The following is a 25358-nucleotide window of genomic DNA, read 5'->3' as shown; positions in this document are numbered from 1 at the left end:
ATATGATGTATTCGCAACAGCACTGAGCACCTGTGTCATATGCCGTTCGCTCGTGATGAGGTCGTACGCCTGTGGTCGTGCCAAAAGCCAAATCAACTTAGGATCCTCAGTCGTTGACCATGAACACCGTTTTCCGACGCGTATAAGCGACCAGAGCCGTCACAAACATAGTCCATGATAGAAGCTTGTTGTTTTGAAAGAATACTGTACTTGCACATAAGTGACCTCAAATACCTTCCTCCCTTCCTTGGACCTGGAGGTACTTACGTCAAGGTAAGGTGGTAGAGCTGCCTCAAAGACCCGACTGGGTAGGTCTCCACTCATGGACGGCGCACCATAGCTCCGGGGCTCCGAGCTTCCCATTGGCAACAATAACCCGACGCGGAACCGCCACTTCAGCGCATCTTAGCCTGTACAACTTCCTTCCAATCCCGACACGTCGGTCAAACCAAACGCCCATCGCTGTCTCCGAAAACCGTTTTACACGAACTAAACAAGTAGCTGTGGCTTCCTTTTTCCTTACTCCCAAGCGTTTGTGTTCGGTCACGCCTGACATTCCTCGCTTGGAGTGATCTCCAGAGAAAGGACAGTAGATCTGGAGGCTCCTTTGTTCCCGACGTTCATTGTCATTCCCAGACTGTACGGGAGCCATCTCACTACCATCTCTCCTTCAACCCCACAAACCCTTAGAGTCTCATAGCTGAGAGGGTCAAATTTCCATTCGGCAGGCGTCGTCTGAGTCTGGTCCGAAACGCAACGAATTGACCGGAGATTGTTTGTCGCGTGGCCCTCAACCTATCACGATTTTCAGACCTGACAAGTGTTCAAGCTCTCAAATCTCTCTCAACCCCTCTCTTCTCTACCTCTCACCGTTGCTATTGGCAATCCAACCCATCATACCCTTCCCTTTCTCTTCTGCATCTTCGAGGGGGTGTCTCAGCCGCAAGGAAGGATGCAATGGAGCTTTCCCCATCGCCTCAGCGTCGCGACAGCCCAGCGGACGACAATGGCAATGCTGCTTCATCCCAGGCTGCTGCATCTTTAGATGATGTGAAGTTCTCCACACCGAGGGACAATTGTCACTCTAGTGTCATTACATCCGATCAAGCCGCCATGAGCTTGCAGGATCACTCGAGTCGGGACAACAAACGAAAGGCTGCTCATAGCATTGTAGAATTCAGTGGTACTGGCCAAGACCAAGGCATGTCCAAGAGACCAAAGCTTGAGGCTACGAGGAGCAGGTCGCCTAACTTGCCTTGGGACAGAGCATCTCTTCCGTCTGGAATATGGCATCAAGTTTTCACATTTCTCCCCCCTAGGAGTTTGGGGGCCTTGCTACGAGTAAACAAGCTTTTCAACGTGTATCTTGATTCTCAGTCCTCCTTCAGCAACACTGCTCTTCACCCGGAACATGCGAGTCTCTTCAAACCAATCAAACCAGACACAGTCTGGCAGCTTTCAAGGAGACTGCACTATCCCAGGATGCCCTCGCCACTAGGGAATCGGACTGAACTCGACATGTGGCGGCTGTGCTGCACCACAACCTGTCAATATTGTGGTGTTACAAAGCCTTGTGAGCAACGACAAGAGAATGCCGACCCCTGGCGTTCAGGGCCTGGAGTGCATGGTCTGGCAACCGTATTTGCATTTGGCGTCACCTGTTGTGGTTCCTGTCTTCTGAAGCATTCTGTGAAGGTCTGTTTGCTATTTGGATCTCGTCATCTTTTATCTCGAAACTAAACGTTCCACAGGAGATCGACTTGCTACTCTCTTCCACAACCCCATCTTCCCTCATCCCAGCACTCGCTTTTGTCTTCGTCACACCTGAACTACAGGCCATCTCGCCAAGCGCTTTGATAATCAGCGCAGGCGATCACAAGTCGGAACTTACCAAATTGTACTCAGCCTCCAGCATTGCTGCCGCCAAGGAACAGCTAGACGTGGTTCAGGGCCTCGGGACAGCAGCCGTCGAAGAGTGGCTCAAGGGACTAGACGCCCAGGGCAAAGAGCTCAGAATCGATGCCTCACGATGGGAAAAGTGGACTGTGGCTGGCGGTCTGGCGCAAATATGCCAGACCGTGCAAACTCCGCGGAACGGGAGTTCCGATCAATTGATGCAAGACCAAGGCCACGAACCACCAAAGCCCCCTCAAGCTTTTTCAGAAAACCGAGATTTCGAAACTCCCAGCTGGTCAGACAAGACCCACGAACAGGCGGCTGCGCAGAAGGCACTACGGCGTGCTGAGATTGAGCGACGCGCTATGTTACTCGACCCTCCTCTGCCACCCAATATCATTGTTCACATGCCTTCCTTTCAAGCAGCCATACAAATCCCAGCCGCATTGAACGAGGATGCGTGGAATACGCTGGAGCCCAAATTGCTGTCTCAACGAGCCGAAGCTGAGAGGAACATCAAGAAGTGTCCTACTGAACTTCGGAGAACCAGCATTGAGACGAAGGTCGATACAGCAAGGGAAGTTACAGACCAAGACTGGGATGATATCCAAGGCCCGGTGCGGGCGCGAATGGCAAAATATGCCGACGAGATCATCCGTGGTAGCTGGAATAAGGGTCGCAAAGTCAACAAGGAGAATAGCCCACGGTTTGCAGTGGGGGTCCTTCTTTCAGTACGGACAAGATTCTACGCCGACGTTGCGAAAGATGCTGCGGAGGCTATAGCAGCTGGGCGGCGACCTGTAGTCGATCCCCAAGATGGTCCTTTTACCCAGAAGCTCACGCTGGAGAACATGAAGTGGGTATTCGATATGAAGATCAAACAGCATACCGAGTCGCATAGGAAGGAGTTGTTTTTCTGCAATGGTTGCGAGAGCCATAGGTTCTACGGTTTCGAGGGGGTCATACAGCACTATGCCGCAAAGCATACCAAAGCTCTCAGTCTCGGCAATATCGTTGTTCACTGGAGAGCTGAGTGGCCAGAGCAGTCCATTTTCAAACCCAACGGCCGACCGACCAAAGGTTCTCAGCAAATCGCAGGAAAGGGAACCGCACAGAGTCATAAGGCGACAGAACCCCGGCCGCCTCAAGGTTATGACACTCTTGGTCGGAGTGGTAGTCTCCTACCTGCCCCTGTGTACCATTATCCTTCGGACCAAGGTCCGCCCCTTTCCTATCCCACACCACAAGCCGACCCGTACAATACGTTATCAACATACAATGCGGATGCTAGCATATCGCGTGCGCCCTATCTACCGCCGAACTTTGGGCCGTCTAGCGGCCCTCAATTCTATCCTGTGGTATCTTCTGGCTTTGGATCCATCCCTCCTGGCCCCCAAGACCACCCTCCGACCATTCTAGGACGACCATATGTTGGGCAGCCGCATAGCACTCTCTCGCATAAAGGCAATCCTCAGCCACCGTCCACTGCACCTCGAGGCATACCATTCACGCCCTCGTATACCACTCAACAGGAAGACCTGGCCCGAATCGCGAGAGACATCTGGAACTCGCTTAGCACCGTCAGGGACTTGCCTGGACCCTTGAGAGTATACGTCACTATACACCATGTGTTCAAACGTTTTTGGCACAAATTTGGCGAGACTCCCTCGCTGCGGATGTTTAACGATGGCTTATCAAACAACAAGGCTATGCGTCCAGTCCGCAATATCAACGGACTGATGTGCAGATCCTGCACACTGGGTCTAGGGCCACCAGTTAATCCAGAACGCACCACGTTCTCACTCCCGCAGCTCGTCAATCACTTCGAGAACCAACATGTTGGATTCCAGCAGGTGGGGCCAGGACTCGATTGGACCCAAGATATGGTCCTGATGCCGGACGTAACAGAAATGCCTGACTTGAAAGCCGTTATTGGCAATAAGGGACACAAGTTCAATCTCGTCAACGAAGCAGCCCCCTGGATCTTCAAGAAGCCCGCCAGGCCTTCGCAACAATCTGGGGTCGCGTGGCCTCTGGGCGGGGTGTCACAGCCCAGCCATTCAGATCAGACCACAGATTATGCTCGGCACACCTATGCCACCCATGCAGATGCTTCTAATGATGAACGTAATGCCTGGCATGGTCCTGGAGCCATCCAAGAACCACCTATCGTGGGGCAAGAGCAACAACGCCGAGACACGCAACTCTCAACGGAAGATTACAATGGGAGATCTGTAGCACTTGCCTACCAACCGCTGATCACTTCTCATGAAGCACGCGATCTAGGACGGATGCTTCAGTCTTCCAATGTTGGCTCTCGCCCACAAGGCTCTTGGGGCGCTTCTCCGACAGAGTTTGATCAAAGCGGCCGTGCCGTTTACTACGATAGTGGTCATCCTGCAGGTGGCATCAACGAGAAAGATCATTACCTTCCGTCAAGCTATCTCTCGAACCGTACTCCAGCTTTGGATGGCGGAAACCACCATGGTCACCGCGAGCAAAATCGAGCCCCTGACCGAGGCCTGGCCGAATCTCGTTATGAGTACGGCAGTAGATACCCCGTAGAGGAAGACGAGAGAGCCACTCATGCATTGGAACAGTCGAGGTTGGTTCGGTCACGTCCGTCACTCGACCGAGAGCAAATTTTACCGCAGGACGTACAACCAGGCCCAGCAAGACGCGCCCCGGGGATTCCTCATTCTTCAAGGACTGCCGAGCCAGATTCTGCACGTCCACCGGTAAGGGATCCCGATAGCTTCAGCTTGACTGCTGCTCTCGAGTCGCATCTTGCCCAAGATCGCGAAGCGCAGGCTCGGATACCGAAGTCTGGACTGCTGGAGCCTGAGATAGTTCAACAAAACCGCCGATCCACAGCGCACGACGCCCCTCTATCCGACATTCCCAACTACCCTGAACGACGACACACGGAAGTAGAAGTTCTCGATGACGCTCGTCATGAATACTCCAGACAATACATCGCAGAATCGCATGAAGCTCGTCACGCCGGGCATGCTTCTGAGGTGTCGTCGTACTACCATAGCCCGGTGGGTACTCAAAATCTAGGTCGCAGCAGCGATCACCGCAGCGGAAAGCGCTACGCAAGCGCGACTCGCCCTCCGTCTGCAGGGTATGAAGAGACTTATGAGATTGTACACGTACGAGATGCAGAGGGAGAGTACATCGTTCGTCGGCCGATCTTGCGTGAACGCGAACCACAGCGGGCGTTGTATGAAGACGACAGTCATCTCCATCAGAACAGGGGACCATACCCACACCATCGTCATGATGCTCTGTACGAATCGACGGGCCGGATCCCTATTTCCTGTGAACGACGGGACACCATTCAAATGCGCGAGGCTTCTACTGCAGGAGTCCGGTTCAGGAATGGTCCGTCTTCTTACGTAGAATATGATCCGAACAACCCAGCGCCCATGCCGGGTCCCGGCGTTGAGAGACAATCCGAATACTAGACGTTGTACTTTTACTTCTTTAATGGGACGTGAGTAGGTAGCATAGCACAATAGTCAAATGCGGCCGAACAGTTCCATTTTTTACATCTTTCCCTTGCGCAGAGTCCGTTTCTTAATCCTAGAAAGTTGAAACCCAAGCTTGAATATTCGTGATTGCTATTGAACACGGGGACAAAGAGCCTCTGTGCGTGAGGCAAATCTAGAAACAATGGCTGTCGCATTTTTCTAATGCATTGCAATACAGCCACGGCGGATTATTACTCAGGCTTTTTTGAAGTTGAGGATCTTCTATTACACACTTCTTCGACACAAAAAGGTACATGATAGGCACCCAGCAGACTGAGATGAGGTACAGCACAACGATCATGGTATCGTTTCTCAGACACCCATAAGCCTTTTCCGTCGGAAACGCCCCCCCCCCCCCCCTGACGTAGACCTCGCCTTTTATCCGCCTGACGAAACCAAGACTGTACATATGTATGCGTGACACAGACACACACTGAGGGATGAAGTGGGGAAAAGAGAGAGAGGCAGAGAGAGGCAGAGAGATACAGAGAGATAAATAGGGTGTTAATGCAAGCATGTGGCGCCGGTTTCGCCAAGATCTGTTTCTTCTTTTCCAACACGTATCTATAACACTTCACCGATAATCTTAGCCGCCTCCCTGTACGTCTGAAGCAGCTTCTCGCACTTCTCCCGCTCCTTCTTGACGCCGTCGTCTTCGTACAACAGCTCCTCGAACAGCGCCTCCTTATACAGCTCGCTGACAAGTCGGTTCTGGACTACATCCTTGCAGTGGTTCACCAACAGGTGCATGACAGCCTTGGGAACTTGGTCCGCAATCGACTCTCGCACGATGTTGAAGTAGGAAGAGATGAGTGCTCGGATAAGCTCTGTCTCCATGGCTTCCCGTTCGGTCATAGCTGGCTCGCCGCTAGCCGTACCCTGGACATTGAGTTAGTACTCGTCAATAAGACACATGTTACAGTGGAAAAACATACGAAGAGGGACCCATAATCTATAGATTGCGGAGGCTTTCCAAATTCCAGCTCTTCCCGGGACGAAGATTGTACTGGAGTGCGCAAAGCAACCTTGTCTTCAGCTCGCCGGATGCTCTGTGAAAATGTTGGCTCAGAGCTTTGGCTAACGTGTCGGGCAATGGAGGAGTTGGGTGATGATGCTGCTCCAATTGCAGAGGCACCGTCCTTGCCGAAGAAGTAGGTCAAGAAAGAGTCGCGCGCGCCGCCCACTCCTTTGTCATTGAATCTTGACGGAGAAGCCGACCTTGCCCCGTTGAGTGCCGCATTAAGACCGGTGGTGCCATTTTCCCGCACGCCAGGTGACAAGCTGCGTGCGCCCTTGGCTGCCTGCTTCCGAAGAGAGTTCGATTCGGCCTTTTCAACGACAGCCGTCTCTTCCTCCTCGCCCTCGGGGCCTTCGGTGCCATTAGCGCCCAGCTCCTTCAGACGCCTCTTCTCCCGTCTTTCCCGTTCTTCCTGGATCAAGCGCTTTCGCTCCCTCTCTTGTTTGTTGCTGACAACGTGACTCATGGCAGCGGCAGCACCGAGGAAATTGGGATGGTTAGTGTTGATATACGCTCTTTGGATCGAAATCAAGGACTCGACGTAACCAGAAGTCGGCCCCAAGCGCTCTCGCAGCAAATCTGACACAACCTCAATCAGCTTAGCTTGCAGTCTCGGGTATCGAGACAGTTCGGTGGAGCCGCAGGTGTGACAAATCTTGATGAGCTCCTCGTAAACAAGCTCTACACATCGCTGACTAGGAATCTCGAGAAGCTTGATTTGAGGCTTGACGAGAAGGTCAAAGGCCATTTCGGGCACGAATAGACTGGGACGAGGACCGGTGGAATTGCGGATGGCCGTTCGAATGTCCAGGGCCGAAAGATTCGAAGTCGGGTCGATGGATTCTAAAGACATGCCAAAGACAGAGTTGAAGATGTAGTAGATGCGAGCACCGCCGCAAAGTTCCTTGGTCGATATTTCGGTTGAGGTACCATCAATGGATGAGATGAATGACGTAGCAAAGCGTGTCATTTGCTGCAAGATGAGGGATCCACGGTGCTCCTTTCCGCTAAAGTGCATGTCACCATAGCTCGCCAATTCCTGCTGAGTCTGTCCCATGAGGGTGTTGAGGCGAGCTTTGATATCGGGCATGCGCTCGCGAATGTGAGCCATCAAGGTCGTGTTCAGCGTCTTGGCCAGGTAGTGAGTGCCGCATCGACTAGCAATGTTACGGTAGGCGGGGTGGTGTCTGAAGAATTCGGATTCGGCCTTGAGAGCCTCCTCCATGGGCTTGGCGCCCTGGATGTCCTGCTGAGAACGGTTGACGACGCCGATGAAACCAAGCTTCAAAGGGTACACACGGCCAGATAGGATATCCAGCGCGTTCGTACCATGATCCATAAGGTCCACCTTAGTAAGTACGCCAATTGTCCTCCTACCAAGAGGATCGACATGTCGTGCAAGTTTGAGAGCCTCCGAATTCACGATATCAACGTTGGCAGGAGATACGGCAAGGACAATGCTGTTCGGCTTGGCAATATACTCGGAAATTAGGTTGCGCGTCTGCTTCTCGATATCGGTGGGTTGATCGCCAATGGGAACCTAAGAGCTTGTGTTAGAGCATGCTAAGGATTTGATGTTTAGCACCGAGAAAGACCCGTCTGGCGGCGTACCTTTGTGAGTCCAGGAAGATCAACAAGCGTCAGGTTGAGCACATGCGGCGAGTAGATCTTGAGGTTGATGGGCTGTCTGTTGATGCCTTTGTTGTTGCCCGCCACACGTGCCGTTTCGTTCTCGATTTCGCGCTTCACATCGGAGAAGTCATTGAAGCGGCGGTTCGGAATATGGTGGAACTCGGCCCATTCGGATCTTCTGGCAAGGTCGGGGGACCTGTAGGGGTCGGAGGAAGGGTCGAGGGCACTCTCGTCCTCGGATACATTGATGAGTTGCAGGATCAGGGGTCGTCGAGTACAGATGCCACTTCCGCGGGGCAGAAAGTCACGACCGACAATGTTTTCGAGGACGGAGGATTTTCCGGCTGACTGTGAACCAACCACGACCTGCTCAAATGTCAGCGACTGGGCATCTAGGCGGCTCATGCACCATCATTAGACGACGTACAATCTGGGGAAGATCGAGCGAGTCACTGCCAATGGTATTGAAGACCAGGTCTTGCAATTTGTTGACAGTGCCGAGAAGGTCGTCTCCTAGGGACGCCATGGTGATTGGGTGACGCTAGGAGGCAGAGACTCCCACTGAATCGGGTTGGAAGAGGTGGTGATGGTGAGGAGTGAAGCAGCCGTGGATGTCGAGGAGAGCTTCGGGAGGCAAAATAGTGGAAGCTCTTTCACAGGGCGAAAGGCCAGGCCGAGGGGAGTCTGCAGCGCAGGGCGACGCAAAACAAGGCAGGGCACCTAGTGCAGGTGAAGGGAGCAAGCGCAGGCTCGTCGGGAGTTGTCGGCTACCTCTGCAGGTTGAGGGCGAGGCAGATGATGGGAAAACTACAAAGTTGAGAACGGAGCCCCTTCAGACGAGATGGAATTTTTGGGCCAAGGGGGGCTTTGCTTGAGCCGATGCGCGTAGATGCTCTTCGGCGTGTCGTTCAATTTCGAGAATTCATGCGCGATCCACCAGGTCGCCTGCGCAGAAAGCTCCAGCAAGGGACGTAATGTTTGGTACAGGAGAATAGTTCGAAGTATTAGCTAATACACATCCACGGATCTGTTAGTCCCTGACACCTCAGGCTCAGTTACATCACTCTCAGTACCTACAAGCTATTAGGTAGGATATTCCTAATTGAGAGAGTGAGAACAATGTTCGTTGCAGTTAAGTTTTATTTCCTGAAAATGAAGAAACAGAAGGTGTATTTAATCTCATTTTCTATTTTAGAAAGTCTGTAGACTCCTGGGCTTTTCACTCCTCCCTGAAAATAGGTGAGGTACGTAGGTAGCTGGCAGCTCCAAGGGTGCGTGCACTGGCAAGCGTTCAGTAAGGTACGGATGCAGGACCTCAAGAATTGAAGCATCAGCTGGCCATGGCGGAGCGAGGGATTTTCCTCTGCCGGAATCTTCCCCGTGGCAAAACCAGATGTAAGATAGGATTAATCAAGGTACTACCTAAGGTAGGATTTAACACTGAAGATTGTATTGATATTTAGCATAGGTGCATAGCTAGCTAGCTACCTTACTTAGGGAGGCTTTTTCTTCCTTAGCGACAGGTGCTCTGAAAAAGCCATAGCGTCCCGTCGTGGACTTTTGGGTGTCACCGGGTGCCAAGAATGACATTGTCTGTACATTGGTACCTCAGGTACGGAGCACAGAAACGAACAACATCGTTCCACTCGCCTTCGTCGGACCTTCTTCTACGTAGCCAATGATCCCCCTATACGGCCAGCATAAGTGAGCTTTTCCACAACTCCAGCAAAGAGGCAATCAGAAGACACTCATACGTGGAAGTAAATCATACAAGCAATCAGTAAGTAAATGAAGCTGCGGTGCCGTTCTGTCCGAGCTCCGGGGGCTCAGATTTCTCACCCTCAATGTTCAGGCTCATATAGATATATCCAGGCAAAACAAGTTCTTCACCTCGACACAGCGGCAGCTTTTCGAGACAAGCCTTTGGCCGGACCTGCCCATAATTTCTCGGTACCGAAATCCGCATACTCTTTATCATGAGTCAACTTGGTGGTCCTGGTTCTCGTCAGGCCAATGCCAAGCCCATACCGTTCGTACCTGGCCCGGCCCCTCTCTACAACAGCAAACGCAATATGTAAGGTGGTGCAGGCTAACGTATGGCGACCTTGATTTGTCTAGGCCTCAACGTGGCAGTTTTCCACTTGACCATGACGGTGAGTTGCGAAACGTGTGCCCCAATCCACCCAACATTGAGGTCCTTGGTCTGCTGATACGCAACCGATCAGGCGAATGCAAGCATGTCATAGCTACCTATCTTGAGTGCATCAAGAAAGTACGAGGAGTAAACGACTCTGAATGTCGTGACCTTGCTAAATCCTACCTCGCATGTCGAATGGATCGGTAAGCCTGTTTCCCATCATACAACTGTTGATGGAATAGTGCGTCGACGACCTTCTGGCTACTAATGACTCTGCTCTCAGAAATCTCATGGCCAAGGATGAGTTTAAAAACCTAGGCTTTGACAATGGACCAAAACCCGCAAACGACCCAAACGGTCTGGCTTTAGGCCAAGGTCAAGCCCAGGGAAGTGGTAACAAGGACAAGGACGCAAAGCCCGGCGAATTGCGATGGTAATACGACGGGTCCTTCGAGACTCGGAGACATTCAGAATCTTGACTTTGTGTCTTCTCCAGCTGATAGCTCCTCCCGATGTACATTATTCACGGATTCAAACCAGCAGGGCAGGTCTTTGCATTGCAACGAATTTGTGGGGATCTTCGACGACGTGGTTGCTTGACAACGCAGATATGCAAGAAATTGTCAATATATGAGCCATCATGCGCAGCAACGAACTTCATGCACTCTGACAACGGGCCCAGTAGCATCGCATCGGGAGCGTCACCCTGTAGATGGTAAAGATCGAGGCAAGGTACGGCATATTTGTTTACGCATATGTTGCTCTACCATCCTCACTTTGGTCTCAGGCACCACCCACCCATTTTGACCCAGAACGGCGTACTTGCTTTTGGGGCAACCTGGTCAAAACATGCTGAATTGCACAGAATCCCAATTGTCAGATACTTGAATAGGGGTACAGCTACCCGATGGCCTACATTATACAACTACTCCCAAGGAGTCTGAGGGACACACAACAAGAGGTATTGAAAATGAGGGTTAAAATATGAAAGATAAGTTCATGGCCTGGGGGCAAGGGATTAGTAGAGAGAAAGTAGTGAGTTTCGAAGAAGTCGACAAATGCACGACACGACACGACACGACACGACACGGGCATGAGCGATGGAACATCTGGAGGCGTCTGCCACTGTGGGGCTGTCATTGTGGTTGTCTCCCTGAGAAGCGCTGGGAACACGCGCGGCGCGAGGGACTAACCTGGAAGGGCTTCAGGTCACAGGTGCACACCACTGCACTGAGAAGACTCCCTTAAGTAACGGGCGTGTCCCCGACGACGGCACGGAACCCCCCCTGCGTAGCTAGGCAGGTGGTACTCATTACAGAGAGAGGCAACGGACGTAGCGACTGTCGACAATTTAAGCTCACCCCGTCGGCCTGGATCCATGTTTCGTTGTCGCAGAAGAGAGAGTCATCGTTGCCCCGACAACATCCCACCGCCAAATACCTCCCCAACTTCCTCACCTTAGCTACGGATGGAAGGCTTAAGTATAACTTCATCGCCGTCAATCGGAACTGCCCTCCCTCAGAGTGTCACAAAAAGTCTAAGTATCTTTCTTTCAGAAATAGATGCATCATCATCACCTATTCATACATCCATAGCCAAGCGAATCCACTAGACCTTCACCGCATGTTCCCCAGTCACCGCATCGATCTTCACCCTGTTCCCACTGCCCGCCACCACCACTGCCCGTCTCCACTGATCGGTCGACGACGTGCTTGCCGCACGCCAGCTCTCCATCATGCATCGCAGAAAGAGTACCGAGAAGACGAGGAAAGTGACTCCTCCATCGCCGAGCTACATGAATAACGAACAATTCGGTGAGGAATGCTTCCGAGTGCTTCTGTTCTTTTGCCCGTCCTGAATGCTGATTCCGAACTTCCAAGCTGCCTACTTGGCAAACCTCAGATCCAACAGAGTCGCACGCCCCGGCGGAGCAAGACCTCTGCCGCCTTCTTCGTCAAGCATAAGATCCAAACGCCCCTCAATCGAACATAGCATTTCCGAGCCCCTTCCTCGATGCGAAAGTCCTGCACTCTCCACTCCGGGTTCTATCGATGTGCCATCGCAGCCACATCCCCCTTCTATAAACGCCAGCATATCGTCTCGTCACTCTATTCCGAGCACCCAAGGACGGGAGTATCAAGCGTATCGCCCCACGTCACCTCTGAAGCCCTCTCAGGTTGTGCCGACTGCCACCTACATGGAAAGGGGGCAGCGATGGATGGAAAAAGAAGAGGCTGTGTCACTTCGACATGCTATGGAAGACATGTCCATCAAGAGCGAGGGAGGACATGTCGAGGACGAACCCGCAGAGACGCCAGACGACGAGACCCGCCTTTATAATGCTGCACTCGACGAGGCCTCAGAACTGGTCTGGCGGCATCAGAATGGAGTTCGCCCCCCTGACAAGGACGCTCCGTATCGGTACAAGCCTCATATGAGAAAAAATAGTTATGCTCATGCTCGCACCGCCAGCGTGGGCAAACATGGCGATGGCCTAGCTAGGGATAAGTCCAGGTCGGTCTCTGGCAGCTCTACCGACAGCGATGGTCACTCTCGGCGAAGTCGACCCTCCTTGGCTTTGTCGCGTACTAGCGTTGAGGGGGGGAGCCAGAGCCCCGAGCGACAGTCGATGGACTTGACAACTTCAGGCCCAGCCGGCGCCCGACCCCTTCCAAAAGCCAGGGGCTCTGGTCAGCGTCGCAGCAGCATGAAGCGGAACATCAGCGGTGAAGTTCAAAGGCCATTCTCCGGTGACCAGATTTGGGAAGAGCCAGAAGTCAATGTGCGGGAAGACAAGGCCAAGACAAAGTCAGCGTCGACAGCAGACTTACCTCTGGTGGACAAACCAGAGAACCCCCAAAATCAAGTCCGATTCGCTACAAACTCACAGTCGGACCGTGTTGGACCCTGGAAACCCAGGTGCAATGTAGAGATTCAACGGAACCCACCTTCGCAATCGCGCAACCCACAGTACACGACAAACACATCGAGTCCGAAGCCTGTGTTGTCGGACGACCAGGTCCCCAAGAAGAACGGCATGGAGATACGCAGTGAAGATATCCGAGGGGCCACAAGCATGAAGCTGAAGGACCGCAGCGCGAAGCTGCCTACGCCCACAGCTGTCAGTGATCGCCCTGGTCGGCCGATTGTAAGCTTCGACTCGAAGTGGAAGGCTCCAGAGGAGAGAACTGATGCTAGGCCAGGAGCCGCGAGCCAAAACAACCAGCCGATGGAGATTCCTTGTATCGTGGTGGCGCCGGAGGAGTCTCCGTCGAACAGAGCACGCAGCAACCCGATCGTTCCGGTCATAAACATTGACGGAGCGGATGAGCCAGTTGGTTCTAGTCCCGCCATACCCTCCATCGTCACCCCCGACGACGACGAATCCTCGAATGCGAAGCCGCGGCCCTTACCGGACCCCAATACAGCATCCAGGGGCCACCCTTTCCGACGCCCGCAACGTCACTGGTCGCCAGCTCCTGGGACAAGCAATCACTCAACTGCTTTGTGTCACGAATGCGGATTCCCCATTGAAGATAGATTTGTCGCTCTGGGCGGATCTTCAGAGCGCTTCCATCCTCAATGCTTTAGCTGCTTCTCTTGCGGTACTGGTCTCGAGGCTCTGGAGATCAGCCCAGAGCCAGAGGCTCACCGCCAAGAGCGTCTTGACAGAATCCACCGTCGCGCCCATGGCGAGATGTTGGAAGAGACGCCGGGCAAGACCATGGCCGAAGACGGCGACGAGCGCTTACGTTTCTACTGTCACCTTGACTGGCACGAACTGTACGCACCGAGGTGCAAACACTGCAAGACGCCCATTCTCGGGGAGCATGTTGTCGCCCTCGGAGAACATTGGCACTACGGGCACTTCTTTTGCGCAGAATGCGGCGATCCATTCGAGAAGGGCATGACTCACATTGAAAAGGATGGATATGCGTGGTGTGTCAATTGCCAGACAAAGCGGACAGAGAGACGGGCGCCCAAGTGCAAAAAGTGCAAGACTGCTGTCATCGGACAGTACATTCGAGCGCTGGGGGGTGAGTGGCATGATGAGTGTTTCCGCTGCGCTTCCTGCCAGGGCGGTTTCGACGACGGCCAGATCTTTCCCAAAGAGGTCGGCGACAGGACGATGGTGCTATGCACAGGATGCCGCATGATAGAACTCAAGGCATAACGACGTAAACGAGTAGACTGTTTGACCGGGCGTTGTTTTTAGTTCTCTAGGATAGGAGTTGGCATCAAGGAATAGGGGAAGCGACTGCGCGTTTGTCGTCAATTAGCATCCGGTATTGTTTGTGAGCTTGAGTAATGGGCATAGCGTTTGGCTGGGTAAGGTACTATAGGGGAAAGGCGAAAGAAATAAGTGGTAAAAGTCATAATCGTCATTGACTGTCTTCATATGGCCCTGTAAGGAGAATCCGTTGCATCCATGTACGCCATTTGCGACAGCCGAGGCCTTCTCAGAAGCAAGAAATCCATCGCTCCTTCGACTACTCCCACCATGTATTTTCCCGTAGTTCTTGCCTCCTTCTGACTAAAGAGAACCGCCAACCTGCTCCTGGTGCACCTCAAGGGTGTCTCCGTCCGCCATCTCGAGCTGGTAATGCCGCTCACGTTAGTATCGTGTGCATTGTCGGTGCAGGCTACGAAGCAAGCGCTTACCGTGTCTGGGGTATCCGTGGGTTGAACACGCTGGCCCTCGAACAGGAACCGGACAGAGTTCATAGCCTTGCCTTGTCTGTCGCAGAAGGCCGACATAAGTTTGTCGAGCTTGGTGGAGCGCTTGATCTTGAAGAAGACCTCGTTATTGTTGTCGGTAACCTTGATGTTCAGGTGCTCGACGGCAGGCGCAGCATCTTGGCCGCCAGCGGACGGGCTTCCGTTCTCGTGTTCGCCAGACATTTTGCGACTATCGCTGACGGAGGAAATGTTAGTAACGGCCCAAGATTCGTTTATAGGGTGTCGATCGTTTGGACCTTGGAGGGGTCAACGGGAGTAGATTGATGGAGGTCGGATAACGGATGGAGGGCTGACGATATGGTATCCACGTACTTTGCGCTGTAGAGCGTAATCTCGATGGTGTGAGGAGGCGGCACGCTTGTGGCTGTGATAAGGTAACACGAGAGATGGGCGCGGAAAAAGAAACACGCGATGTTGTGAAGAAGGAGACTTGTAGAGTTGACGAGAGGCGGAAGGTGGGGAGCAGTGGTGGGAGGCGCATCTGAGTCCGAAAGACAGCCCAGGCGCACTAGGGACCTAGAGAGGTCGGCAGAGACACTGGGTGAAGGTGGGATGGAGGGGACTTGATTGGACGATGTGGAGCCTGGATTTTCAGAGGCTTAGTACACTTTCCCACCCCAGATGTCGCCTGCCTAAGCCTCAAGGTAAGACCGGGTTGGAAGTCAGATACCTTCTTTCCTACCTACACGAACACCTCAACTCCTTCAGGTACCTTATTTTCCATCTGAATCTTTGACCCTTCCTGAAGATTCGTGGAATTGCACAGTAGCACGTAGGTACTCAAGCATCCTCCCTCCGGTTCGCCCGTCTTTGCGTAATTACTCTACCGTTTATAGGCACATCAAGAGACAGTCATGAAATTGAGGCTCAATATTGATAGCGGCTCCTCGCTAATATTTCGATCATTAGAACCGCTCTCAAATTCGACGTTTGACGTTGCAGCGCCGCCGTGAGCGACCATCATGGTAGACCCTCCGGTACCGTTCCGTCTTATTATGTAACTACTGACGACGGATTTGAAGGGCCAGAATGAGGACCTGAAGGCGAACCCGCCGTGCCATCCTCGTGCTGTAAGCTTACGTCCAACCCAGGGATTAACTTTCCCCGGTTCAGCGCTGACACAATTCTGAGCAGTGCGCTATTCAGGGTAGGTCTTCATTATGATCCTTCTCACGGCTTCGTTACGGTCATTTCATACCGGATGCGAGGCTGATTCGGCGCCATTGTGGCTAACGTAGGCTCAGACTGCTTAACCAAACATGGGTACAAGGAGGAGAAGTGCCAGTCGGTGATTACAGCCTTATATGAGTGTTGCGAGGCTTTTTACCAGTCAAAAGGAGACGACGCTGTGTCGGCAAGCTGTCCCAAGCCGGATCTGCTTCGACTGAAATTGACGAGGATGCGCGAGGAGTCGCGCAACGCCTCTCCCAAAAAGTAGTCATTAGGATGCTGAAATGTACACTCTTCCATAGACATACGTTAACCTGAGTAGAGAGATCTGGTAACATTCAAGAAAGAGAGAATTCTTCTAGGCATTCGTTGAGCGCGCTAAGAGACCCCTTGGGATCTGAACAAGCATTGAGTGCTTATTCCGAGACTCTAATACAAAAGCCTTGACATTGAAGAAGAAAAAGAGAAAGAAAATTCAAAGAAAATTTCCAACAGTGTGTGTTGATAAAGGCTGCCAAAGCGGGTCCCTACTGTGTCTATCTAGGCATTAACACAGTCCATTCTCGCCCCATCTAGGGCAAGTGTATACAGTGTTTGGTATTGCCCAGAGTTTTGACGCGACGCGCGACTACCAAGCGCACAGACCAGCCTTACGCTGGCCTGCCTTTCACCTGGGACGTCTGTTGCTCCCTCAAGGTGAGGTAAGGTACCTTAGCCGCCTCATCGAGCTGCCAGCTGATTTGTTTTCATTATTTATTTATTTTCCGGTAGGGTGGGAGGTCTGATCAGAGATCCCAATCGGAATCCCACTATTCAAGTCTAATTGCTCTGGACTGTTCCCTCTATCCCAAGCGTCGATACGTGGGAACTCTCTCAACTCTGTTGAGGGCCTTGATAAGTTTCTGCGTGCTACCAGGGCTTAATAGGTTGCAGCTTCTTACATCTTCGGCGCTGCGAAGCACACCTGGAAATCATCGCAGCATTCATGGCTTGATCCATCCACGGCCTAAAAACACCGATATCCGCAATCATTCAAAGATCGTAAGCAGATGACTCGCTGGATCACTTCGCTTTGTCTGCAAGTCCTGATTTGCCTAACCGCTGCCCCCTAGGATCGCATCGGGACTCCATATCTACCCTGGTCCCATGCGCAACCTTGCCGACGACCAAAGATCGACCATTCCACATTGAAGTTAATGAGGCGACCGGACACCTCTGCCCTCGTTTCGCGCAAACTTCCAATCGATATTTCCCCATATCCCACTTCGTTCGACGGTTGCACTCCCGAAAATGGACGGAATTGGGCCTGAAGTTGAGGTGTTCGCGAACATTCTCGACGATTGTCTTGCGGATCAAGGCACCGATCAGGAGAAACGCGCAAGGGTCTTGGGGCTGGTAAACGCATACCACGATTATGCTGCCGAAAAGCTGTCGCAGTTACGCAAGCCCCGTCGTCAGGGTTCAATTGGCGACAACGAGATGGACCTGGACGATGAAGAAGAGGCAGAGGCTGCGGCAGGTTCAGAAGAGATTCGAGTGTGGGAGCAAGAAAGGCAGACGTGGGATCTTGTCCGTCGCCTGATCCCGCTGAGATATTCTGTTCAAGCCTCGGCAAACCAGCAAGCTACGAACAAGGGAGGAGATCTGTGGAGGGCATTCCTCGCAAACGATCAATTGGCCACGGAGAGGAAGACCATTCTTGAATGGTTGCAACAAGGCGCGAGAGCCGGGCCCGACATCGACGACCTCGTTCGGGAGCTCCAGCAAAACGCCGACAGAGGAGACATCATCGCCCACGGTTGGATACACACAAGGTCGGCCATCAAGCTGCAGAAGAGTGTGATTGGTTCTTCACGCCCGCTTGATGTGCATTTTCCGGAGGTGGCACGCTCTCTGGTCAACTCAGACAAGGCACCACTTGTTGCCGAACTAGACCCAGACTCTGTAATCAGACAGGGTCGGAAGTTGGAGCCGCAGGATGAGTACTTTGAGAGAGCCATCTGGGTGGGCTGCTTTCAGCTTCTTCGAAGAGGCTGTAGCTTAGAGACTACGCGAGAGTGGTGCTTGGAGAGAACGGAAGTTTGGAGGGCTGTGTCCATGTCCGCCTTACCTCTCGCAAGTGACCATGGGGAGACGAATCTTGTCGAAGACCCTTCAGCGCTTGCTCTCTGGAGACGCATGTGTTTTGCTCTTGCTCGTCAGGGCGGCACCGATGATATCGAGAGAGCAGTTTACGGAGTGTTGTCGGGAGATATCCCTAGCGTGCAAAGAGTATGCAAAACATGGGACGACTTTATGTTCATGCACTACAATGCTTTGGTTCGCACGCAGTTCGATACTTTCCTACTCAGCCAATGCTCACCGGAAGCATCAGCAACCATCCGCTCATCGTTCGCCGCTTTCGACGCAGTTCAGTTCCATGGCGATGCTTCCACGTTGGAGCAACGCCTGATCCGCAATCTCGAGACAAGCCCGCATACGAGCAAGGAAGCTTTGGAACCTGTCAAGGCACTCCAGGCCGCCATCATCTCGAAAGACCTCCAACGACACTTCTATGAGCAGGGTGTGGCCATCACACAGAGGGCAAACTCAAAGGAGGCATCTCTGCTCATGCCCGATGACAGCTGTCGCAACGTCGACGTAGTGACGGAAAAGTTCGCCGACATAAAAAAACCCGATGGCCTTCGAATTGCTGTTCACGCACTCATCATCTTCGATACACTCGATAAACTTGGGGCCCTACAATCGAACGCCGTGACCATGAGTTCGGATCATGATCGGCGTGAACTGCAAGAGAACACAATTACACAGTACATCAGCTTGCTCCGTCTAGCAGGCTTGGAGGAGTTGATACCACTGTACTGCTCCAGGCTCCACCCATCAAGAGCCTTCCAAGTGTTAAGCACAAACTTACTTCCCATCACCGATAGCGACGCTCGTCTAGACCAGCTCAGCTTAATTCGCAAAGCAGAGCTGGACGTGGTAGAGTTTGTCAAGGCACAACCACAGTTCTTGTTCCAGACCTTGGACCCCAATACTACTCAAAACGATGCAATGCGGGAGTTTCAGATCATGGACGATGGCCCAGCGTCCTTGAAGTACGGACGTTCCATCAAAACGGACTTCTTCGGGGAAGATCCCGAATCCATCGATCCGGTCGACGAGCGGTTGATTCGATCAGTGGAATGGCTGCTACTCGTCGACGAGGCCTGGCCCTATGTCTTTTCCATCAGTGTGGCGATTTACAAGCATTTCCTAAGTATGACCCTGCCCTTACCAAACAGATGACGTCTATCCGCTAACCAGACCCCAAACCGCACAGAGACCATGCACCTGAATGCGGCCAGAAGCTTCGCGAATCGTGTACCATTCAACGACATTGTACGCATGCGCTCAAGCGATTCCCCTGAACAAGAAGAAGACGAACTTTGGTGGACACGAGATGGTGAATTCTGGATCAACCAGCTCGAAGCCGCGGGTGCGGTCGACCTCTCCCCAAGCCAAGTTGTGTCGGACGCCAAGATATTACGCGAACTTGAGTGCCTTGTCAGAGCCTTGGACACAATGGAGACTGTCGCTTCACTAGCGGAACTGTCAAGAGAGTATGCCGAACTGATCTCTGGCTACAACGTCTTGCTAACCACGTACAGGGACCCGTCTGTTAAACGAGATTTCTGGACAAAGGTTGGCAACGAGGTCAAGTCAGCCAAAGAACACGTGCGACCTCTGCTGGATGGCTGGCTGCTTTGTGAAGGTAAGCCGTGCTCCTTACTCGTGTTCTCTAGCAGAACTGACCCGCATTCGACAGAAGAAAATAAAGAGTTGCAAGCGCTGCGGGAAGCATATCTCCCCGAGACACTGCTCGCCTACGTCAGCACGCTCCATTTCGCTGGCACGACGCTGACAAGGGATAACTTCCTGGAGTGTATGGAGCTGGCGGCTACTATTGCGGAGAAGGGCTCTGATGTGGCAGAGTGCTTCACCAAGGCTAAGCGAATGAAGGAACTGGTCGAGTGCTTTGCTGCCTGCAGCAAAGCTCTGGCCGTTGCATCGGGCGAGAAGAAGGCGGCCAATTCGAGTAGCAAGAAGCTACGTGAAATGGGATGGTCGCGGGATATTTGGTCTGTAAAGCACTGAATTGGGCAGTTTATTGGCGAGTCAACGTTTGTTAGGGATAAGGAAGGGGCTCTGGGGCCTCTACTGGAGATGCGTTACGTCTACATGAGATTGAGCTGGCATATGGCTGGCCACTCAGGGAGACTTCGGCCGGGCATTTTGTGCCTGGAACATGCCAGAGTCAATCGGCTAACAAGTTGATTAATGCAGGGGGCCGTTGTAGTTAGTTCCAGACTTTGAAGGCTCACGAATAAAGAGTATAACAGCAACAAAATATGTATTTCATGCCTTTTTTGCCATTTTCATGTTGAGTTCCTACTTATAACTGAGTGATATCATGGTACGTATACACGAGCTTAATTATGCAATAAGTATAACTCAGTAGCAAGTCTGCTTTTGATTGGCTGGATTCAGTTGTCGGTTGTGGGGCACCCTGACCAAGGTCCCTACTTAACACTGTGAACCTCTATGCTCTGTGGCTCTGCCTGAACCACAGCCACATTCCGTCTTGTAGCACCATCCCCTCCCAACCAACGTTGACGAGGAAGTACATCTGGCCAGCCTACCAAGTTGTATTAGTGGCTTGAAACCCTTCCTGAGTCTCGAAAATAAGGATCCTCTTGTTATGCCTTATTACAACATTTAATCACCTACCTGCGTCTGTCCACATCATGCATGATCCTCCACCACCAGTGCTTCCTCCCAAGCCGGGCAGCCACGACACAAGTCGTATTGGCACGCCGAATATGCTCAACTCGCCTCGGCATGGCACCGGACCGGAAGCGGAGGGTGCAGGTGGGAGCCGTTTGAGCCAGGTCTCTCAGCCAGCCGGGCTCGAAATCGCCCGGCCTGAGCCTGTGCCTGACCCCGGTGAACAGTGGCTTCCCAAGGTGTTGCAAGACAAGGCGTAAGTTCTTGGATACGATAGTGGCATCACCTGCCGTCACTATTCTTTCTCGAAGCTAGTGAAAAGCTGATGATGTGTCTTAGAAAACATGATCTCGCTGATATAGCGACCAACGTGGACCTCCTCAACGCCCTGACACATGCACCAAGCACAATCCATCCGTCTCTCTCGTCATCTCACCAGGCCCTTCAAGCGGCCCTCGACGAGAATCTCGAGCTTGCGTCACGGCTAGTCGAGCTCGAGGCTCGTCTGGCCCACCAGCGGTCCACGACGCAAGCGCAGCTTCTTTCAACGCATGCGCTCGAGCGCCAATGGCGGCAGAAGCAATCCGACATGGACCACGCTTTGGCACCCTTCTCGCCAGCTGCTATGTATCAACGCCTGGGGCAAGGTGTTCATGAACAGGCCTCGGTGTGCCATGTCCTAGAGGAGAGTTTTATCGATGGGGAGGGGGATGGCGCGTATGCGTCAGAGAGAGAGACGTTGGACTGGATCAAGAGATATCGAGACGCCAAGGTGCTTTACTATCTTCGGCAGGAGAGGAAGGAGCGTTGGGACGAAGGTCGCGTTGGTGGCTGGAGATAACATGGAAACGAGTCCGGCAACGGGTTTGAGAGTTTCAAGTGAAGGCGAAATGGGGAAGGTGGCCCCCCAATATTGAAAGCGACTCACTCGGCTGTACTGAGGAATGGGAGCTAGCGCAAGATAATCGCCGTAATGGGATATCGATGACTTTTCTGCTTCTTTCTAACGTTGCTCCTCGGTGGTAGTATTGTTGACGAGGACGCAACGCGAAGGCCTACATCTAACTAGCAGATGTCTGGAAGAAACGTTCTATAGAATGGAAGAGTGGAAAGAAAGCATGTAGGAGAGTAGCCTACAAACCCAACAGAATACGGCAAAAATGACAACAAAAACGCTATGACGTGCAGCGTATGAGTCCTGTCTGGGCGTTCGTGGTCCGTCTACGAAGGTGTGCTGTACATCTCCAGCCGTCATTCTTTGTATTCGCTCACATACGAGATACGTCCAAGGGATATCGCAGCCCCCTTTCCCTAAGCATCATACTCAAATTCACTGGAGCGGGAAGTGGTGTTGACCGCGGAACAACCACTACCTTCAAGCGAAGCTGAAGGGGCTCCGTTTCATCTCAGGACTACGAGGGCTCATCGGAAGTGCAAAAAGCTCCTCCTCCTGGTCCTGGTCTTGCTGCCTCGAGTGAAGGCCGGTCCCTGCGAGCATGGCGTCCAACGATGCCGAGCCTCCGAGTAACGGGTTGCCAGTCGTCGCCTCCAGCGCAGGGTTGGAGAATGAATGAACAGCCATGTCATTAGGGGCGGGCGAGAACGATATGGCCCGAACATGCGCGTTCTTGTCTGCGAGTCCCAGGTCAGTCATGCTTGGTGAATGTGTACAATATTATTCATCGAGCATCTCACCAGCCGATCCAGCAATCAAATCTGCTGCAGAGGTCGCGAGTTTCAGTCCCTTGAGCTTCTCTCCCAGTCGGCGACCGGTAGGAGTATGTGGAGAGATGGGACTAGGTAGAATCTGTGATGCGGACGTCGTCCGGCCTCCAACGGCGTTATCATTCGGAGTAAGACCAAAGTGATCGATGACCCATTGCTGCTCCTGCAGCACCATTTCTAAGCCAACGCTTTCGGCGTTTGTCATCTTCTCCGCATCGATCTCTTGTTGAAGTTCACGGAGTCTCTTCTTGGCCCAGATGGTGTGAAGAACCCCACGTGTTCCAGTATCTAATTCACCGGCAGCCAGGCCTGGCGGGAAGATGGCCGGAAGGGGTTTGATGGTGAGGGCGGTACCGTCAGGATGAGTAATGGCAACGGTGGGAGGAACAATGGCACCTGGGGGAAGTAGGAAATACACGCGCTTGTGTGTTCCTTTGACGTCGTCGCTTGCTGGAAGATGGTTTGTCTTGCCACCCCATGAAACGTCCCAAGACTTGGTTGGCGGTGATGAGAGGTCGGATCCCGGCGCAGAGAAAGCCGGAGAGATCGATAGGTCCCATTCCATCATCAGGATCTTGGTGCCCTCATTACCCTTGCCCGTCTCGAACTCAAACCGGGCCAGGGCAAAGGGTGCAGTGTCGGCGGCAGAATCGCGATCGGTGCTTGCTGGCAGACCGGGAAGATGCGTTCTAGTCGATGTCACTTGAGGTGGCGAGGAAGCCCGAGTGCTACCCGGCGTCTCCATATCTCTGTCTCCTTCCGGTCCTGATCCGATTGTGGTCCGGCGTAAGGTGGATTTTGCGGGCACGAGGCGGTGCGGGGCCGGTCGTTTTGCGGCCTGCTCATGTACCGAGGCGCGTAAGAGACTCAGGCTGCTCATGCATAGTGTGCTTTCCCCGTCAGCGCCGGACAGGAAAAGCAGAAGTTATCGGCCAGTGGAAACTATCCGTCAGAGCCGAGTGAAATGTGGCAATTATGTGCAGCGATTGAGCCGGCGTACAGGCTCTAGGTAGTTAATCGACAACGGAGTCTGGTCTCTGATGAAGACGAATGATTCGAGACGGAGGAGGAGACAGAGGTGTCAGCACTGGTGTAGACGAAGCGGCACAAACCAATGACTAAGATAAGTTCAAAGCAGGAAGTTCCCGGACTTGGCGATGAAAGGGATGCGGAGACGGAGATGGGAGCAGTTCAACCAGGTACGGACTGTTGTGGCGGAGGCGATTGACGCCACGGGCACGAATGAAGATTCGTGATTATTACTTGTGGGAATATACACAAAGCATCACTTATTTTCGAAGGCGGTGAACTAGGTGTTCTGGCGGGAAACAAATCAGGAATCAACGTGGAAGCAGGTCCGTGTACCTTACTCCGTACATGCCAGGTGAATCTAGGCGTATCGCGGCATCACAAGGTCCCTCGTTAGTGAACAAAAGGTACGGGCCTCGCCGCCTAGTCGGTAATCAGGTAGGCACAAAAGTACGGTTGGCATTCATGGCTGTGTGGCTGGGTTATGTGTGGCTGTTTAAAGGTGATACAGACCCGCCAATACTTACGGATAGTATTTGTCCTGGACCCTGGACCCTGGAGCAGCTCAGAGAGCGGAGGAAACGCGGAGTAATATGGAGGGGATGGGGCCTGGAGGTGCAATCATTGTGTAAATTTATGATAAAGCTGGAGAAGTTTGAGAGAGGAGTTGCAACCTGTGACCACAAGCGGAGAGAATCCCACATATCTACGGGGTATTCTCGGCCGATGTCGATGCCCGCTAGTGAATGGATACTGGGGAGCTGGTCAAGGAAGACGGCACCGTGGTCGACCAACAGGACGGCTACGGAGTACATTCTATCGTGTCAAAGGCAAATGACGATGGTGCTTCGAGTACTCAAGTTCCGGGTTCTCTTGGTGGGTTGACAAGTTGAGTCGCTCAATTCTTCGATATTTACGTGTGGGTGCAACGTGCAGGTTGTCAGTTCTAGAAAGTTGTCGTTGGGATTGGACCGGGAATACAGAGGGTCCCGTATCTGTAGGGTAATGTACCCCGTAATCCGTACGGCGTACGGATGATGCACTCAGTCAGGGCACGTTGAGTGGAGCGATGCGCCTTCCTATTCCAGTAGTCCATAGCGCTGAGTGCCTGATGGTCAACCGGAAGAACGTTATAAAGTGCTAGACCTCCCTCTCTTTACTACTCCCAAAGGGTATGGAGGAAAGCGGGTGAGTACGTATGGAGCTGGTAAAACGTTACTCACTAGCCACATATACACTTGAGAGCGGAGCGGATAACGGTACTTGAAGGGAAAGGTAATCCACCAAAGGTGGCCAAGCGGCCGGAAAACGACCTGAAAGGTTGGAGGGAGAAATTATCGGCTGTGACGAATGCGGAGGGGAAGGAAGGCCGAAGACTAAGAACCTAAGAGAACAGAAAGGCCGCGGTAGGCCCGAGGGGCGCTCCACCACGCCATCTGGACTTTTCTGACGCTACTTCCTCCCGAGTACCTACCACCGTAGGTACCTTCCAATTGCATCACGGCATCGAGGAACCTCACTCTTGAGTTACAGTGTTCATGATTGGGCTGAGCCTGGCGGGAGGTCAAACTAGTACTAGGTACGGCACCGTAGCACTTACGGTTTACTTCACTTCTCCGGTATTCGTACACGCCACTGTCTACCCCCCCCGCTGCGTCCAACGTAGCTTGTCCATCCGAGACAGCACCTAGCCGCTTGTGTCAGTTCC

At 52.8% G+C, this 25358-nt stretch overlaps 9 protein-coding genes across 9 annotated transcripts; 6 read left to right on the top strand and 3 right to left on the bottom strand.

Annotated features, from left to right (window-relative positions):
- Positions 1-957: 957 nt before the first annotated feature.
- Positions 958-5366, top strand: BDP55DRAFT_637690 (uncharacterized protein; the record flags this gene model as incomplete). The annotated part of the gene is made up of 2 exons (XM_060573011.1): positions 958-1695; positions 1752-5366. 2 exons carry the CDS (start codon positions 958-960, stop codon positions 5364-5366), a joined length of 4353 nt encoding a protein of 1450 aa, XP_060423348.1.
- A 425-nt stretch (positions 5367-5791) lies between these two features.
- BDP55DRAFT_390627 (Dynamin central region-domain-containing protein) lies at positions 5792-8880 on the bottom strand. The gene is made up of 4 exons (XM_060567219.1): positions 8510-8880; positions 8062-8448; positions 6368-7990; positions 5792-6311 (listed from the first exon to the last, which is right to left on the bottom strand). Exons 1-4 carry the CDS (start codon positions 8606-8608, stop codon positions 5997-5999), a joined length of 2424 nt encoding a protein of 807 aa, XP_060423347.1. The 5' UTR covers positions 8609-8880; the 3' UTR covers positions 5792-5996.
- Positions 8881-10058: 1178 nt separating this feature from the next.
- On the top strand, positions 10059-10656 carry BDP55DRAFT_564933 (CHCH domain-containing protein; the record flags this gene model as incomplete). Its single annotated transcript, XM_060570378.1, has 4 exons — positions 10059-10111; positions 10201-10235; positions 10308-10422; positions 10503-10656. 4 exons carry the CDS (start codon positions 10059-10061, stop codon positions 10654-10656), a joined length of 357 nt encoding a protein of 118 aa, XP_060423346.1.
- A 1298-nt stretch (positions 10657-11954) lies between these two features.
- BDP55DRAFT_564785 (LIM domain-containing protein) lies at positions 11955-14393 on the top strand (the record flags this gene model as incomplete). The annotated part of the gene is made up of 2 exons (XM_060570363.1): positions 11955-12033; positions 12100-14393. The coding sequence occupies 2 exons, from the start codon at positions 11955-11957 to the stop codon at positions 14391-14393; spliced, it is 2373 nt and encodes a 790-aa protein (XP_060423345.1).
- A 360-nt stretch (positions 14394-14753) lies between these two features.
- BDP55DRAFT_564889 (ubiquitin family protein) lies at positions 14754-15121 on the bottom strand (the record flags this gene model as incomplete). The annotated part of the gene is made up of 2 exons (XM_060570373.1): positions 14754-14816; positions 14882-15121. 2 exons carry the CDS (start codon positions 15119-15121, stop codon positions 14754-14756), a joined length of 303 nt encoding a protein of 100 aa, XP_060423344.1.
- A 502-nt stretch (positions 15122-15623) lies between these two features.
- BDP55DRAFT_682020 (uncharacterized protein) lies at positions 15624-16641 on the top strand. Its single transcript, XM_060576245.1, has 5 exons — positions 15624-15731; positions 15869-15924; positions 15982-16029; positions 16094-16106; positions 16204-16641. The coding sequence occupies exons 2-5, from the start codon at positions 15922-15924 to the stop codon at positions 16395-16397; spliced, it is 258 nt and encodes an 85-aa protein (XP_060423343.1). The 5' UTR covers positions 15624-15731; positions 15869-15921; the 3' UTR covers positions 16398-16641.
- Positions 16642-17131: 490 nt separating this feature from the next.
- BDP55DRAFT_390552 (nuclear pore protein 84/107) lies at positions 17132-20306 on the top strand. Its single transcript, XM_060567218.1, has 5 exons — positions 17132-17170; positions 17242-19388; positions 19452-19731; positions 19780-19883; positions 19941-20306. Exons 2-5 carry the CDS (start codon positions 17420-17422, stop codon positions 20264-20266), a joined length of 2679 nt encoding a protein of 892 aa, XP_060423342.1. The 5' UTR covers positions 17132-17170; positions 17242-17419; the 3' UTR covers positions 20267-20306.
- Positions 20307-20916: 610 nt separating this feature from the next.
- On the top strand, positions 20917-21737 carry BDP55DRAFT_564917 (uncharacterized protein; the record flags this gene model as incomplete). The annotated part of the gene is made up of 2 exons (XM_060570376.1): positions 20917-21152; positions 21236-21737. 2 exons carry the CDS (start codon positions 20917-20919, stop codon positions 21735-21737), a joined length of 738 nt encoding a protein of 245 aa, XP_060423341.1.
- Positions 21738-22271: 534 nt separating this feature from the next.
- Positions 22272-23366, bottom strand: BDP55DRAFT_698258 (uncharacterized protein; the record flags this gene model as incomplete). Its single annotated transcript, XM_060577768.1, has 2 exons — positions 22272-22528; positions 22592-23366. The coding sequence occupies 2 exons, from the start codon at positions 23364-23366 to the stop codon at positions 22272-22274; spliced, it is 1032 nt and encodes a 343-aa protein (XP_060423340.1).
- Between the last annotated feature and the right edge of the window lie 1992 nt (positions 23367-25358).

The sequence above is a fragment of the Colletotrichum godetiae genome (assembly GCF_030913485.1).
Source record: "Colletotrichum godetiae strain CBS 193.32 chromosome Unknown BDP55scaffold_71, whole genome shotgun sequence".
Classification (NCBI taxonomy): domain Eukaryota; kingdom Fungi; phylum Ascomycota; class Sordariomycetes; order Glomerellales; family Glomerellaceae; genus Colletotrichum; species Colletotrichum godetiae.
Note: the sequence above shows the minus strand (reverse complement) of the source record. Positions and strands in the feature narration are given on the sequence as shown.